This window comes from Pelophylax lessonae, assembly GCF_965119305.1.
Source record: "Pelophylax lessonae genome assembly, chromosome: 1".
Classification (NCBI taxonomy): Eukaryota; Metazoa; Chordata; class Amphibia; order Anura; family Ranidae; genus Pelophylax; species Pelophylax lessonae.
In genome coordinates, this window is record NC_138768.1 from 339296092 (window position 1) to 339309262 (window position 13171).

At 45.9% G+C, this 13171-nt stretch overlaps 1 protein-coding gene across 1 annotated transcript in view; it reads left to right on the forward strand.

Annotated features, from left to right (window-relative positions):
* LOC309544226 (hippocampus abundant transcript-like protein 1) overlaps positions 1–12308 on the forward strand; it is a 160837-nt gene extending 148529 nt beyond the window's left edge. Inside the window, exons 11-12 of the mRNA XM_082243119.1 lie at positions 50–210; positions 11008–12308. Coding sequence (XP_082099245.1) covers positions 50–210; positions 11008–11220 — 374 coding nt within the window. The 3' untranslated portion in view covers positions 11221–12308. The remainder of the gene's footprint in view (positions 1–49; positions 211–11007) is intronic.
* The last annotated feature ends 863 nt before the right edge of the window (positions 12309–13171 follow it).

Consider the following 13171-nt stretch of genomic DNA (forward strand, 5'->3'; position numbering starts at 1 on the left):
AATCATTTGATAGGGAGTAAAAATCCCTCCTTTTTTTCTTCCACTGCAGGTGTTGCACAAGGTATGGTGACTGGCATTCGAGGTTTGTGCAATGGTCTGGGCCCAGCACTGTATGGCTTTGTTTTTTTTCTCTTCCACGTTGAGCTTGGAGGATTAGTGCCAGTACCTAGCTCTGAAGACAAGACCACCAGTAAAGATCCCACTGAGGAGGTAAGTAAATTCATCACAAGCAAGCTTGTTATGGTGTCCAAACATGTTAGATGCATGCAGTGTATTTGTGGACCTAGAAGACAATTGTACTCTTAGGTGTCTTCACCACACATGATTAGGCCACATTAAAGCTGTCCACGCTTAAACACCGCTTGATCAATGTTCCAAAGAGATTGTGAATGTTTTTAGTCATTGTCTATCTCTGTATGCAGTTACAGTGGGTACGGAAAGTATTCAGACCCCCCTTAAATTTTTCACTCTTTGTTATATTGCAGCCATTTGCTAAAATCATTTAAGTTCATTCTTCTTCCTCATGAATGTACACACAGCTCCCCATATTGACGGAAAAACACAGAATTGTTGACATTGTTGCAGATTTATTAAAAAAGAAAAACTGAAATATCACATGGTCCTAAGTATTCAGACCCTTTGCTGTGACACTCATATATTTAACTCCGGTGCTTTCCATTTCTTCTGATCATCCTTGAGATGGTTCTACACCTTCATTTGAGTCCAGCTGTGTTTGATTATACTGATTGGACTTGATTAGGAAAGCCACACACCTGTCTATATAAGACCTTCCAGATCACAATGCATGTCAGAGCAAATGAGAATCATGAGGTCAAAGGAACTGCCTGAAGAGCTCAGAGACAGAATTGTGGCAAGGCACAGATCTGGCCAAGGTTACAAAAAGATTTCTGCTGCACTTAAGGTTCCTAAGAGCACAGTGGCCTCCATAATCCTCAAATGGAAGACGTTTGGGACGACCAGAACCCTTCCTAGAGCTGGCCGTCTGGCCAAACTGAGCTATCGGGGGAGAAGAGCCTTGGTGAGAGAGGTAAAGAAGAACCCAAAGATCACTGTGGCTGAGCTCCAGAGATGCAGTCAGGAGATGGGAGAAAGTTGTAGAAAGTCAACCATCACTGCAGCCCTCCACCAGTCGGGGCTTTATGGCAGAGTGGCCCGACGGAAGCCTCTCCTCAGTGTAAGACACATGAAAGCCTGCATGGAGTTTGCTAAAAAACACCTGAAGGACTCCAAGATGGTGAGAAATAAGATTCTCTGGTCTGATGAGACCAAAATAGAACTTTTTGGCCTTAATTCTAAGCGGTATGTGTTGAGAAAACCAGACACTGCTCATCACCTGTCCAATACAGTCCCAACAGTGAAGCATGGTGGTGGCAGCATCATGCTGTGGGGGTGTTTTTCAGCTGCAGGGACAGGACGACTGGTTGCAATCGAGGGAAAGATGAATGCGGCCATGTACAGGGATATCCTGGACAAAAACCTTCTCCAGAGTGCTCTGGACCTCAGACTGGGCCGAAGGTTTACCTTCCAACAAGACAATGACCCTAAGCACACAGCTAAAATAACGAAGGAGTGGCTTCACAACAACTCCGTGACTGTTCTTGAATGCCCCAGCCAGAGCCCTGACTTAAACCCAATTGAGCATCTCTGGAGAGACCTAAAAATTGCTGTCCACCAACGTTTACCATCCAACCTGACAGAACTGGAGAGGATCTGCAAGGAGGAATGGCAGAGGATCCCCAAATCCAGGTGTGAAAGACTTGTTGCATCTTTCCCAAAAAGACTCCTGGCTGTATTAGATCAAAAGGGGGCTTCTACTAAATACTGAGAAAAGGGTCTGAATACTTAGGACCATGTGATATTTCAGTTTTTCTTTTTTAATAAATCTGCAACAATGTCAACAATTCTGTGTTTTTCTGTCAGTATGGGGTGCTATGTGTACATTCATGAGGAAGAAGAGTGAACTTAAATGATTTTAGCAAATGGCTGCAATATAACAAAGAGTGAAAAATTTAAGGGGGTCTGAATACTTTCCGTACCCACTGTATATAACCACTCTTTTTTGATCTGTGTAGGTAAGGGACGCTGTGTAAAATGTACATAACAACAAGCTCTAAGAGCTTTCCAGACAGGACTACAGGGACATAATGTGCAGGTCCGCTTAGACAATTCTGCAGTAGTTGCTTATGTAAACCGACAAGGAGGAACAAGGAGCAAGCCTCTGCGGGCTCTGGCAGAAGGTATTCTTCTGTGGGCCGAAGCCCAAGTGCTCTCCCTGTCGGCGGTTCACCTAAAGTTAGAATTAAACCAATTGGCCGACTTCCTGAGCAGAAAAACCTTAAGAGAATGTGACTGGATCCTGAATCAGGATGTCTTCAGGTTAATCACTCAGAGATGGGGGATGCCATGCATGGATCTGTTTGCATCTCGGCAAAATACAAAATCATGGCTCTTCTCCCTGAACAGGTGGGACAGGGCTCTTGGAGTGGACATTCTCGCTCAGAGTTGGCATTTCCCCAGATGCTATGCTTTTCCCTCGCCGGTACTAAAACCGGCATTCCTGAGGAAGTTTCAGGAGGAAGGCACTACCCTGATCCTCATAGCACCACACTGGCCGAGGAGACCGTGGTTTTCGGTTCTGAAGGGTTTGGCAATAGAACCCCCCTGGATTCTACCAGTTCGGGAGACTCTTTCAGGTTCCATTTTCCTGTCCCCAGGTGGGGCGTTGGAATCTCGCATCCTTGCTTCTGAGGAAGAGCTGCTGAAGAGCAAGGGGTTTTTGGATCACTTGGTGGTGACTCTGCTTAGAAGCAGGAAAAAGGAAATGCGGGCCATTTACCCTAAGACCTGGAAGCGTTTTAACAGCTGGTGCGCAGGAAGCTCCTGGGATGTAGGTAGCCTAGTGATAGTACTGGAATTTCTACAAAGTGGGGCAAATAAAGGATTAGATGTCATGACCCTAAAGAGTCAAGTTTCAGCCGTAAGTGTCTTTTTAGAAGTATCCTTAGCCAAAACCCCTGGGTGATTTGTTTCTTTAAGGCCTGAAACAGGCAGAGACCAGTGAGAAATCTCTCTTTTTCTAAGTGGGATCTATCCGTGGTCCTAAAGGCTCTCTTGGGAAAGCGGTTTGAACCCATTGCTACTGCTTGTGCGGTGAAGTTTTTAACACTCAAGACAGTTTTTTTGGTGGCAGTCATTACCGCCAGAAGGGTTAATGAACTAGAATTTCTACAAGTTTTTTCGGATCGTATTAATTTTAGAACCAATCCGGCTTTCGTACCTAGAGTGGTCACGAAGTTTCACAAAGACCAAGAAATCTTTTTGCCAACGTTCTGTTCAAATCCTGTGAATGAACAGGAAAGTGATTTTCATAAGTTAGACGTTAGAAGGTGTGTCCCTCAGTACATAAATTGTACAAAGGAATTTAGGAAGAGGAGGTTGGTATGATGTCTTTGTGTCTCCCTAGCTTGGTACTTTAGTAGAACTGAAGGGCGCCAGCTAACAGGGGGCTTAAATCTGTATGGATGGGGTGGTTTATCCTGAGAAGGGAGAAGCCAGGGTCTGTCAAAGGTGGCTGTCGTGAAAGACTACTGGAAAAGACGTTACCGGTAAGAGTAACTTTTTTTTTTTCTTTTTAGATAGATTTTTTTCTCCTGGTTTTTTCCTGAGAGATCTACAATCAACTGCCGGACTAGGCGATTGGCTGGATAATCTAGAGCCAGTGGTCACCCCAGTCTGGCCAGCGAGCTTGTGCCGACCTCGGCTTCACACTAGGTCGGCCGCGACGTAGCCCCACCAGACAGGGGCTGGCCTGCGAGTTAAACGCCTTGTGAGGTCCCATAGGACCCGGTCTATGCCCATGTCGCAGCGTTCCTCCTGGCCGACAGCCCCCCCATTTCGATGACGAGGTTCTGTCTGGAGCGGTGCCGCCTGGTTCCTGGTATGGTGAGTAGCTGTTCCCTGTCTACCCCTGGAGAATTTTGGGGTGGTCCAACCCCCGGGTTCCTCTCAGGCTACCCCCTTCATTTGTCCCCCCATCCTACCCCCCCTCAATTTTTGCTTGGGCTGTGTAGGTGGTCTGGCCACCTCCCTGGGTGGGGGCAGGGCGCTGTGGGGGCGGGGTGTGTGTGCTGCCAGCGACTGGACATTTGGCTGTGTGGGGGGGGGGGGGTTTGTACCTGTGGGGGCTCCTGCCAGGTCCCCCCAACCTGCCAGGGCCCCCCCATCCTGCCTGGGCCTTTCCTTGAGGCCTAGGGATCCCTCCTGGGTCCCTGGGAGCCTCGTGGGGGCCACCATTTTCTTGTAGCCTGTGTGCTCCAATGCACGGTGGCCATGTTTGTGTAATTTGGTGGCCATCTTGCGGTGGTTTGCCATTAAAAATAGCGGCGGCCATGACAGTGGAGCCTGCTGGGCGGCGATTTAGGCGGTGGGAGCCCCTTCTCATCCCCTGGTGCTGACTCCTGGATCCTTTCGTTTCCTGAACGGCGCTCGTGCAGTGCATATTCTCCTGGTGGCTGGTTTCTGCAGGGTGGTGAGTCTGGTGGGGTTCCCTCCCTCTCTGCTGAGGATCGATTGGTGCTCTGTGACTGGCAACCGGGTGGTGCTGCCAGAGTGGTGGGGGTTGTCCCTTAGCAGTGTTTTACACTTTTTTGTGGGGTCCTCCTAGTGACTCATGGAGTCTTTGGAGCACATCTCCCCACCTGATCCCCTCCCTGGGGCTGCTGGGCCCTCTGGGTCCCATCCATTAATCCATAAACTGACTGCGGTCCTGGAGTCCCTTCTGTCCCAGTTGGAGGTGGTTTTTAGGCGACGGGCTGGCAAAAAAGCACCCCCACCTTCCCCTGCCTTATCAGTCTCCTCAGATCCTGAATCTGATTCAGCCGCCGTGGGCGTGGGTCACCCTGCTGGGGCTGCGACCACGCACCCTGAATCCTCAGATAGTGAGGATGATTCCTCTGCTTCTGCAGCCGCGCACGAAAAGTCGCTGGTGGATGCACTGATTGTATCTGTGCTTGAGACTTTAAGTTGGAGGACGTGGCGCTGACTGCGATGGAGATGCTGGTTCCCTTTGGCACTCACAAGCCATCCAGAGCAGCAAAGGAGTTCCCTTTCCCCTCCTATTTTGACAGAATGGTCACTGAACCGTGGGGACGACCAAAGCATCCTCTTGGGGTCCGTAAGCAATTTGCTAGGCGATAGCCCTTTGAGGAGTCCCTTCTTAAGAAGTGGACTGTTACCCTCCGGTTTCCAGATTAAACAAGGCAACCATGATTCCGGTTAAAGAGTCCTCGGCCTTTAAGAATCCGGCTGACAGGAAGGCGGAGGCTGTGGCCCGCAATTTGTACTCCCTGGCTGGTTCGGCACTGAAGCCGATATTAACCATTCCCTTGGTGTCACAGACTCTGACCGAGTGGGCTAAGCTTTTACGCCGTGACCTGGAGGGGGAGTAGCTCCCTCCTACCTTTGCTGAGCTGGCGTACCAGCTGGTCCAGGGGCTGCAGTTTATCTGTGATGCCTCTTTGGATGCGGCTCCCCCAGTGGCTCGGCAGTGGTCCTTCGGCTCAAATGCTGGTCTGCGGACCAGACTTCTAAGAAGGCCTTGACTGATCTTTCCTTTTCGAGGAGATGCCCTGTTTGGTGCTACCCTTGATGACATCATTAAAGGTCTCACAGGAGGAAAGAATACCTTTCTTTGGTAGGCTGCTGAGGGCAAGGACCCTCGTTGTAGATGTGGGCCCTTCTCAACTCATAGGAAGTTGTTTCTTCCCTCAGGACCCACTGACAAGGGATCGGAGCCCTTTGTGGCCTCTTGAGGATCCAAGCGAACTTGGTCTGGAAAGTCAAGTGCGGGCTTCTCCAAGGCCCCTTAAGCAGGAAGGTGCGCTCTCACCCATATCTGTCCCCGGTGTGCTTACAGGCTCTTTTTGGGGTGGTGCAAGAACTTTTCTTTATGGGTGATAGTCCAGGTTCCGACTTTGGAACGTTTTCAGGGGTTTTATCCTCAAACCTGTTTACAGTCCCCGGGAAGGAAGGCAGGTGTGTCCAATTCTGGAACCTCCAGGGTGCTGAACTGTTTTGTGCGGGTTGCAGATGTTCAGAATGGAGTCCAATCGCATGGTGGTGGCTTCCCTGCATCAGAGGGATTTTCTTGCCTAGGATGCTTACCTTCACATTCCAGTATGTGTCAGTCTCCAGCGCTTCCTCCGCTTTGCCGTGGGAGAGAGGCATTATCAGTTTGAGGTGTTACCTTTTGGTCTCGCCTCTACTCCTTGGGTCTTCACGAAAGTGTTGCCCCCGGTGCTTGCATTGTTATGCCAATGGGGGATCACAGTACTGAGCTATTTGGACGTCCTTCTGCGAGCAGGGTCTCCTACTGCTCTTATGGAAAACCTGGAAATCCCCATACTAGTTTGAGGGAGTTTGGCTGAATTCTGAATTTTCAGAAGTCTGCTCTGGTTTCATCCACAAGCTGGATTATCTGGATCTGACTCTGGACTCGGCCTTAGCCAGAGTGATCCTTCCTCTGTAGTTTCTGGAGTTTGTCCAGGCTGCAATTCATTTCTTGCTGTTCAGCAGATGGTCATCCCTCTAGACTTGCATGCGGGTGCTGGGCACAGTTTCATACGAGGTCTCTCTGCAAGGGAGATTCTGGCCAAATGGGACAAAAATCCGCAGTCCCTGGTTCCTCCCCTTGTATTGGACAGTGGTCACCACGGTTGCCAGCCTGTGCGGTTTGGGGGGGGGGGGTGTCCTAGGCAAATATTCTGTTTAGAGGATCTGGACACTGGAAGAGTCCAGACTACTGATCCCCAGCTTGGAAAACTGGTAGGCGGATTACCTTGTTGGACGAAGGGGAGTGGTCCCTTTCTCTGGAGGTGTTTCATCAGTTGTGTCTCCGGTGGGGCATCCCCGAGGAAGAACTGTGGGCTTCCTGGCTCAACAGAAAGGTGCAGAGGTTTGTGGCTCAGTCATGGGATCCTCTGGCGGACGCCACCGATGTGCTGGTGGCCCCCTGTGGTCAGTATCTTCTGATTTTCGCCTTCCCTCCTCTCAAGCTTCTACGCAGGATCGAGGCAGAAGGGATTCCGATCATCTTAGTGGTCCCAGACTGGTCTCGCCAGGCTTGGTACGCCGATCTAGTACAGCTGGTCGCCAACGTTCCTTGGAAGCTTCCTCTGAGGATCTGCTGTCCCAAGGCCCAATCTTCTGTCCTGCTTTAAAGTCGTGAGTCAGTGTTCCCAACGCTGTTAAAAGCTAGGAAACCTACTTCTAGGAAGATCTACCGTAGTACGTGGAAGACGTACATTGCATGGTGTGAGTCTCTTGGGGTTCATCCTCGCTCTTGTTCAGTAGCTCGGATCGTGACCTTCTTTCAACAGGGGGTTGAGCAAGAACTGGCCTTGAGTACTATCAAGGGTCAGGTGTCGACCTTATGGGTCTTATTTAAACAGCCTTTGGCCACTTACTCCCTGATGCATACTTTTATTCAGGGAGTTAGGCACTTGCCACCTCCAGTGCGGTTTCTGTTGCTGTCTTGGGACCTCGATTTGGTGCTCCCAGTCCTCTAGAAGCCTCTTTTTGAGAATCTTCAGGAGATTCCCCTGCTTATGCTGTCCCAGAAGGTGGCCTTTTTGGTGGCTATCACCTCTGCGCGCAGGGTGTCTGAATTGGCGGCTTTATCCTGTTCACCTTACTTGTTGGTTCACCGAGATAAGGAGGTTCTTCACCCCTGTACGTCATTCCTTCCAAAGGTTGTCTCATTTGAATGAAGACATTGGACAATTTATATTACCAAAAACCCCTACTGGGCATTGGTGGATGTGGGTTATATGGGGACTTTCTTGGTATCCTGCTCATGATAAATGAAGACATTGTGATGCCTTCCCTGTGTCCCAGTCCAAAGCATCTAAAGGAAATTGCCTTGGATGTGGTCCTGGCAATTAGAGTGTACCTGACAGTTAGAGTCTTTAGGAAGTAAGACTCACTGTTTGTGCTCACGGACGGGCCACGAATGGTCCACTTCCTCTGCGACCATTTCCAGATGGCTCAGGCAGGCGGTGATTTAGGCCTATTCCATCAGGAGTCGGGTTCCTCCTTCCCTTGTCAAGGCGCACTCTACTCGGGCGCTTAGTGCCTCCTGGGCCTTCCGTTATCAGGCATCAGTGAAGCAGGTTTTCAAGGCTGCCACCTGGTCATCGGTGCACACTTTCACAAAGTGGATGCGTTGCCATCTGCGCTTGCTTCTTTTGGCCGCAAGGTTTTGCAGGCTGCTGTTTAGAGGACCTGATTCCCTTTGAGGGTGTGTTTTTTTTCAGGTGGTCTTCAGTTGTTTTGGTTGAGCTCCTGTTGCCTGGTTGGCCTTAGGAATTTTTTTGCTGTTCCCACCCCTCATGTTTAACACTGCTTTGGGACATCCCAATAGTTTTGAAGATCAAGAGCTGTGTCCGTCAATGAACGAAAGAGAAAATGGGATTTTTGACTTGCTGTAAAATCCATTTTTCTGATGTTCATTGATGGACAGAGCACCCACCCCTCTGTGGAGTTATAGTTCTTCTGACACTGCTTGTAACAAAACTGATTACCTATAGCAGAGAGTGATTATACCCCCTGGGACTGCCAATGGGCGTAGCAAGACTTTTTTTCTGCCTAGTGTCCTTCTCCTGTAGGGGGCAGTATTTCCCAATGGTTATGAAGACCAAGAGCTGTGTCTGTCAATGAACATCAGAAAAATGAATTTTACAGTAAGTCAAAAATCCAATTTTCTTCCTCCCCGCTGAGCGGTTACAGGTCCAAGATGGTGTCGGCGGCTTTTCCCCTGCTTCATCTAACAGCTGCTTACTCTCGTCTCGTCAAAGAGCAGACCCCGTCTGTCAGCAGGATCAGCTGCCTCCAAGGTTAGCACTGGCTGCAACTTATTAAATTACACCAGAGCTTTTAGCAGACACCATTAACTCTTTCCCCACCAGCAATCAGCCAATCTCAGACACAGCCCTGAACACATGCTGGTCTCCCTGGGCGTGCTTCCTTGCATACAGACATGCTGGAATGTGTGCAGAACTAGAAACTGCATACTGCATCTATGACAACAGAATGTCTTCATAGTAAAAGAGTGGGTGATTGCCTGCCTGCAGTCCAGACCTTTCACCAATTGAAAATATTTGGCAGATCTTGAAAATAACAATAGGACAAAGAAGACCAGGACTGTTGTGTATTCAGAATTTTCTATCAAGTAGGAATAGGACAGCATTGCTCTCTCAAAGCTCCAGCAACTGGTCTCTGTTCACAGACATTTACAGAGTGTTGTTAAAAGAAGAGGGGATGCTACACCGTGGTAAACATGGCCCTATTGCAACTTTTCTGAGAGGTGTTGCCATCAATTTTAAAATTGCCTTTTTTTTTTCTTGTGGTACATTTTCTCAGTTTAAACATTTTGATATGTTATCTATTGTGAATAAAATATGGGTTGATGAGAATTGCATTCTGTGTTTTATGTAGATTTTAAACAGCGTCCCAACTTTTTTGGAATTAGGGTTGTATATTTTAATTGAAAGCTACATTTTAATACGCAGTAATCATTGAAGCTATTATTCTGTGCATTTTCTTTTTCTAACCCCTTTCAGGCACATGTTTTTTCAACATTATTCACTGAAAAATGTCTGCCTATCTTTGGGTATAATCATGTGCACTAGGGCAGCAATAAAAACGAGTACCCCAACAGCCAGCTGGGTTAGATTTATATTATGACCTCTACAAAAGAGAACCTATTTATAAATTCTTCAGAGAAAAGAAAGGCGCCTCTACATGTGTGAGTATAAAACCAATTTAATGAAAGGTAAGACAAATGACAACTCATGTGGAGTCAATATAGGAAAGGCCCATCAGTAGTATAGAAATCCGTCAGCAGTGACAGTCCTCCAAAACGTTGGCTGCAGCTATTGCTCTCCTTTGCTCGCATCCAGGAAGTCAGCCATGAGAAGGAAGGATCCCGGAAAAAAGCTTGTGGTGCTCATGGAGCGCATAGCGGGGCGTGGTGATGTCCCTGGACCTGGTGTGACACGTTTCCGAGCATGTACACTGCAGGGGTAACGTCAGTAGTGCTCCTTTCTCAAGCGCCTCAAGCCTCCTGGGATCCTTCCATCTCACGGCCGACTTCCTGGATGCGAGCAGAGGAGAACAGCTGCAGCTAGCGTCTTGGAGGACTGTCACTGCTGATGGCTTACTCTGGATTTTTATACTACTGATGTGCCTTACCTGTATTGACCCCATGTGATTTGCCATTTGTCTTACCTTTCATTAAATCATGTTTATGCTCCTTCACTTAGAGGCACCTTTCTTCTCTCTGTTTTTATAGCCCAGGTTGGAATCTGCTTCAGGTCCTGTTTCAGAGGCTTCTGTTTGTGGGTGGACCCTTTTTTCTTTTTTCCCTAGCACCTTTGTAGGACTCCTACTCTGATTATATCCCTGTTGTTTACTGTATACCTATACCCCTACAGACTCGCCTTGCCCCCTGTTGTAACCTTTGCATATCCCATGAATATTGTGTAATGGATATCCTTTGTGTTTTTAGTGAGATCACTGGCTTGCTCATCCCTATCATTTGTTAAATCTTCATATCCACATTTAGTATTACTTGAGTGGATAAGCAGAGATTATCCAGTCCTTTTGGGAGTTGAGACTATGAAGAGGCCAAAGAGGTCTATTAATGATTCCAACAAGCAAGATCTGGGACACCTAATATACTAACTTGTGTCATTTATGAGCACTAACCCGTATAATAAAATGTGTTTCAAGGCAAAATCCTACATTAGATGTCCTGCCTAAAAGGGCATGTATCTCAGGGTTTCTGCATCTTTAAATTGTTTTTGAGTCAGCAAATAATACTACTGAACTTGGTGAATCACTTCTGAGACTTTAATGTTTCATGCATGGTGAAATTAACGCACATATGTTGCTAACTTTAGGTCTTGAATATTTTGTTTTCATTCACAGGGAGCAGTCATCCCAGGACCACCATTTTTATTTGGAGCAGTTGCTGTTCTCCTTGCTTTCATGGTGGCCTTGTTCATACCTGAACACAGCAGCCATTCCACCAAAAATAATGCTGGTGGAAAACACACCATTAGTAGCAACCCACAGACAAATAACCCAGACCGCAGCAGTGACGAGGATATAGAACCACTGTTACAAGACACCAGCGTGTGACTGTTTTCAGAGTTCTCCCTTGATGACACCTCAAAGAGGAAACTAAGCGAATGTACCAAACTCTGCTGAAGATAATGAACAGAAAAACAAAAACATTTCTACATTGGACCTCCATGCAGACACTAGAAAGTCTGTCACTGTTTTATTTTATTTCTTGTCTAAAATACTGGTCAATGTTACCTATTCACTGCATGGGAGGTTGCATGTGTAGCAGAAATCTCCAGCAGTAAAGCAGCTAAAGGTTTGAGATTGTGATTTTTTTTGTTTATGCTACCTCAAACCTTGTCATTGCATTTTATATTGACTGTTGGGAAAAAAATAGATATTGCGGTGACAAAGCATTGACCTCTGAAAGGTACCATATGCAATGAGAGCTGGTGTTGTGATACACCTTACAGTGCCTGCTAGTACATTTCCATTCTTTTCTTTGTTGGAGAAAGGTGGGAGAAGACTTGGTTTTGCCTTTCTTGCTGCATATTCTGAGTAGCCTTGTCTTCTGGACTGCAGTTATCAATAATCTGTTTACAGAGACACTAGTCTTATGACGAATACAAAGCTGCAGGAATTTCCAAACCACCACTCTCTCTTAACCAGCAAACCATCAGACATATCTCGATAGTTCTTGGTAGGTCAGAACAATCAAACTGCAGCTGTTTTTGCCCAGTAGCTAAACCTGTATGTTAAAGCCTACTTCAACTTTTCTGAGCTTGATATTGTAGAGCAGGGAAAGTGACTTCATCAGCTTTGTAAATAGTATTTATTACTTTTTGTTACATTATGTTTGTACACCATTTTCCATTTGAGTCCTTGGGGACTATTCCAAAATGGCTTGAAGGTTGGTTGGCTTGGTGTGATGGAAGGGTAGGTACAGCTGCTTTTACCGAATGATTGTCATAGCAAATACAAATATAGGATGTTTCCCACCATACAGCAAGCACATTTTCAACAATTCCTTCTGGGCTAAAAAGATAGATCAAGGCATTCTATAAGAATAGATAGTCTATTTAATTTACAAGGTTTAATATTCAATGCACTGCCTTTGAGTATCAAATTTGTCAGAGTGAGAAGTCGAGCTTTAACTATATTTTCTTTATTCTTTAGTATGTTGTCCTTTTCTTCTATGTTTAGTATGTTGCCATGTTCTCATTCTTATCAAGTGTTTACACAGAAAGTTATTACATATATCTAAAAATGTCACACACAATCTAGCAGCAGTATACAACAAAACCTGGTAGTGTAATATCTAAAGAAATGATGATAAGTGTGTTTGCTATAAGGTGCTTTCTTGAATTTTCTAGCTGCTTTTTAAAAAAAAAAAAAAAAAATGCGATTAGCTGGTTGGGCAGTTTTTATACATCTTTCCCCACATATATTAAACATACATTTCACACCAAATAAAGGCAGACAACTAGATCATTGACTTATCTATATACAGTACATGCATTTGCCCATTGAGTTAATTATTGCATTGTTTAACTCAGCTAAGGTATTATTAAAAAAAAAAAAAAAAATCTCCAGCATCGGCCCGAAACTGGCTAAAATAAGACAAAATCTCTTTGACAAATATCTTAATAAAACTTAAGAGATACATAAAAATGAAAAACATTTGTATTTGCAGAGGTACATTTAATCAAGAAGCTGAAAATTACTCAGTCTGGCAACCAGCTTTTTACAAGTTAGCTGTATATTGGCTTACTAGGAACAGATAAGCCTGTTATTGATATGTAAGAATTAGTAAAATATTAATTTACAGTAAAAAATAAATGGAAGTTTTCTCATAGTTTCTACAAACTAGTTAATTCCCTAAAAAATGTAAACAGTTTTTACTGTACCGATATTTCAGTGGTGTGAAAGGAAGTTAGAAAAAACTATATATTTTTTATATTTGCTTGAGAAGGCTGTTTCTTGAGGGGATTGCCATTTTTTTTTTTTAGAGAATCCAGTGTAAAGA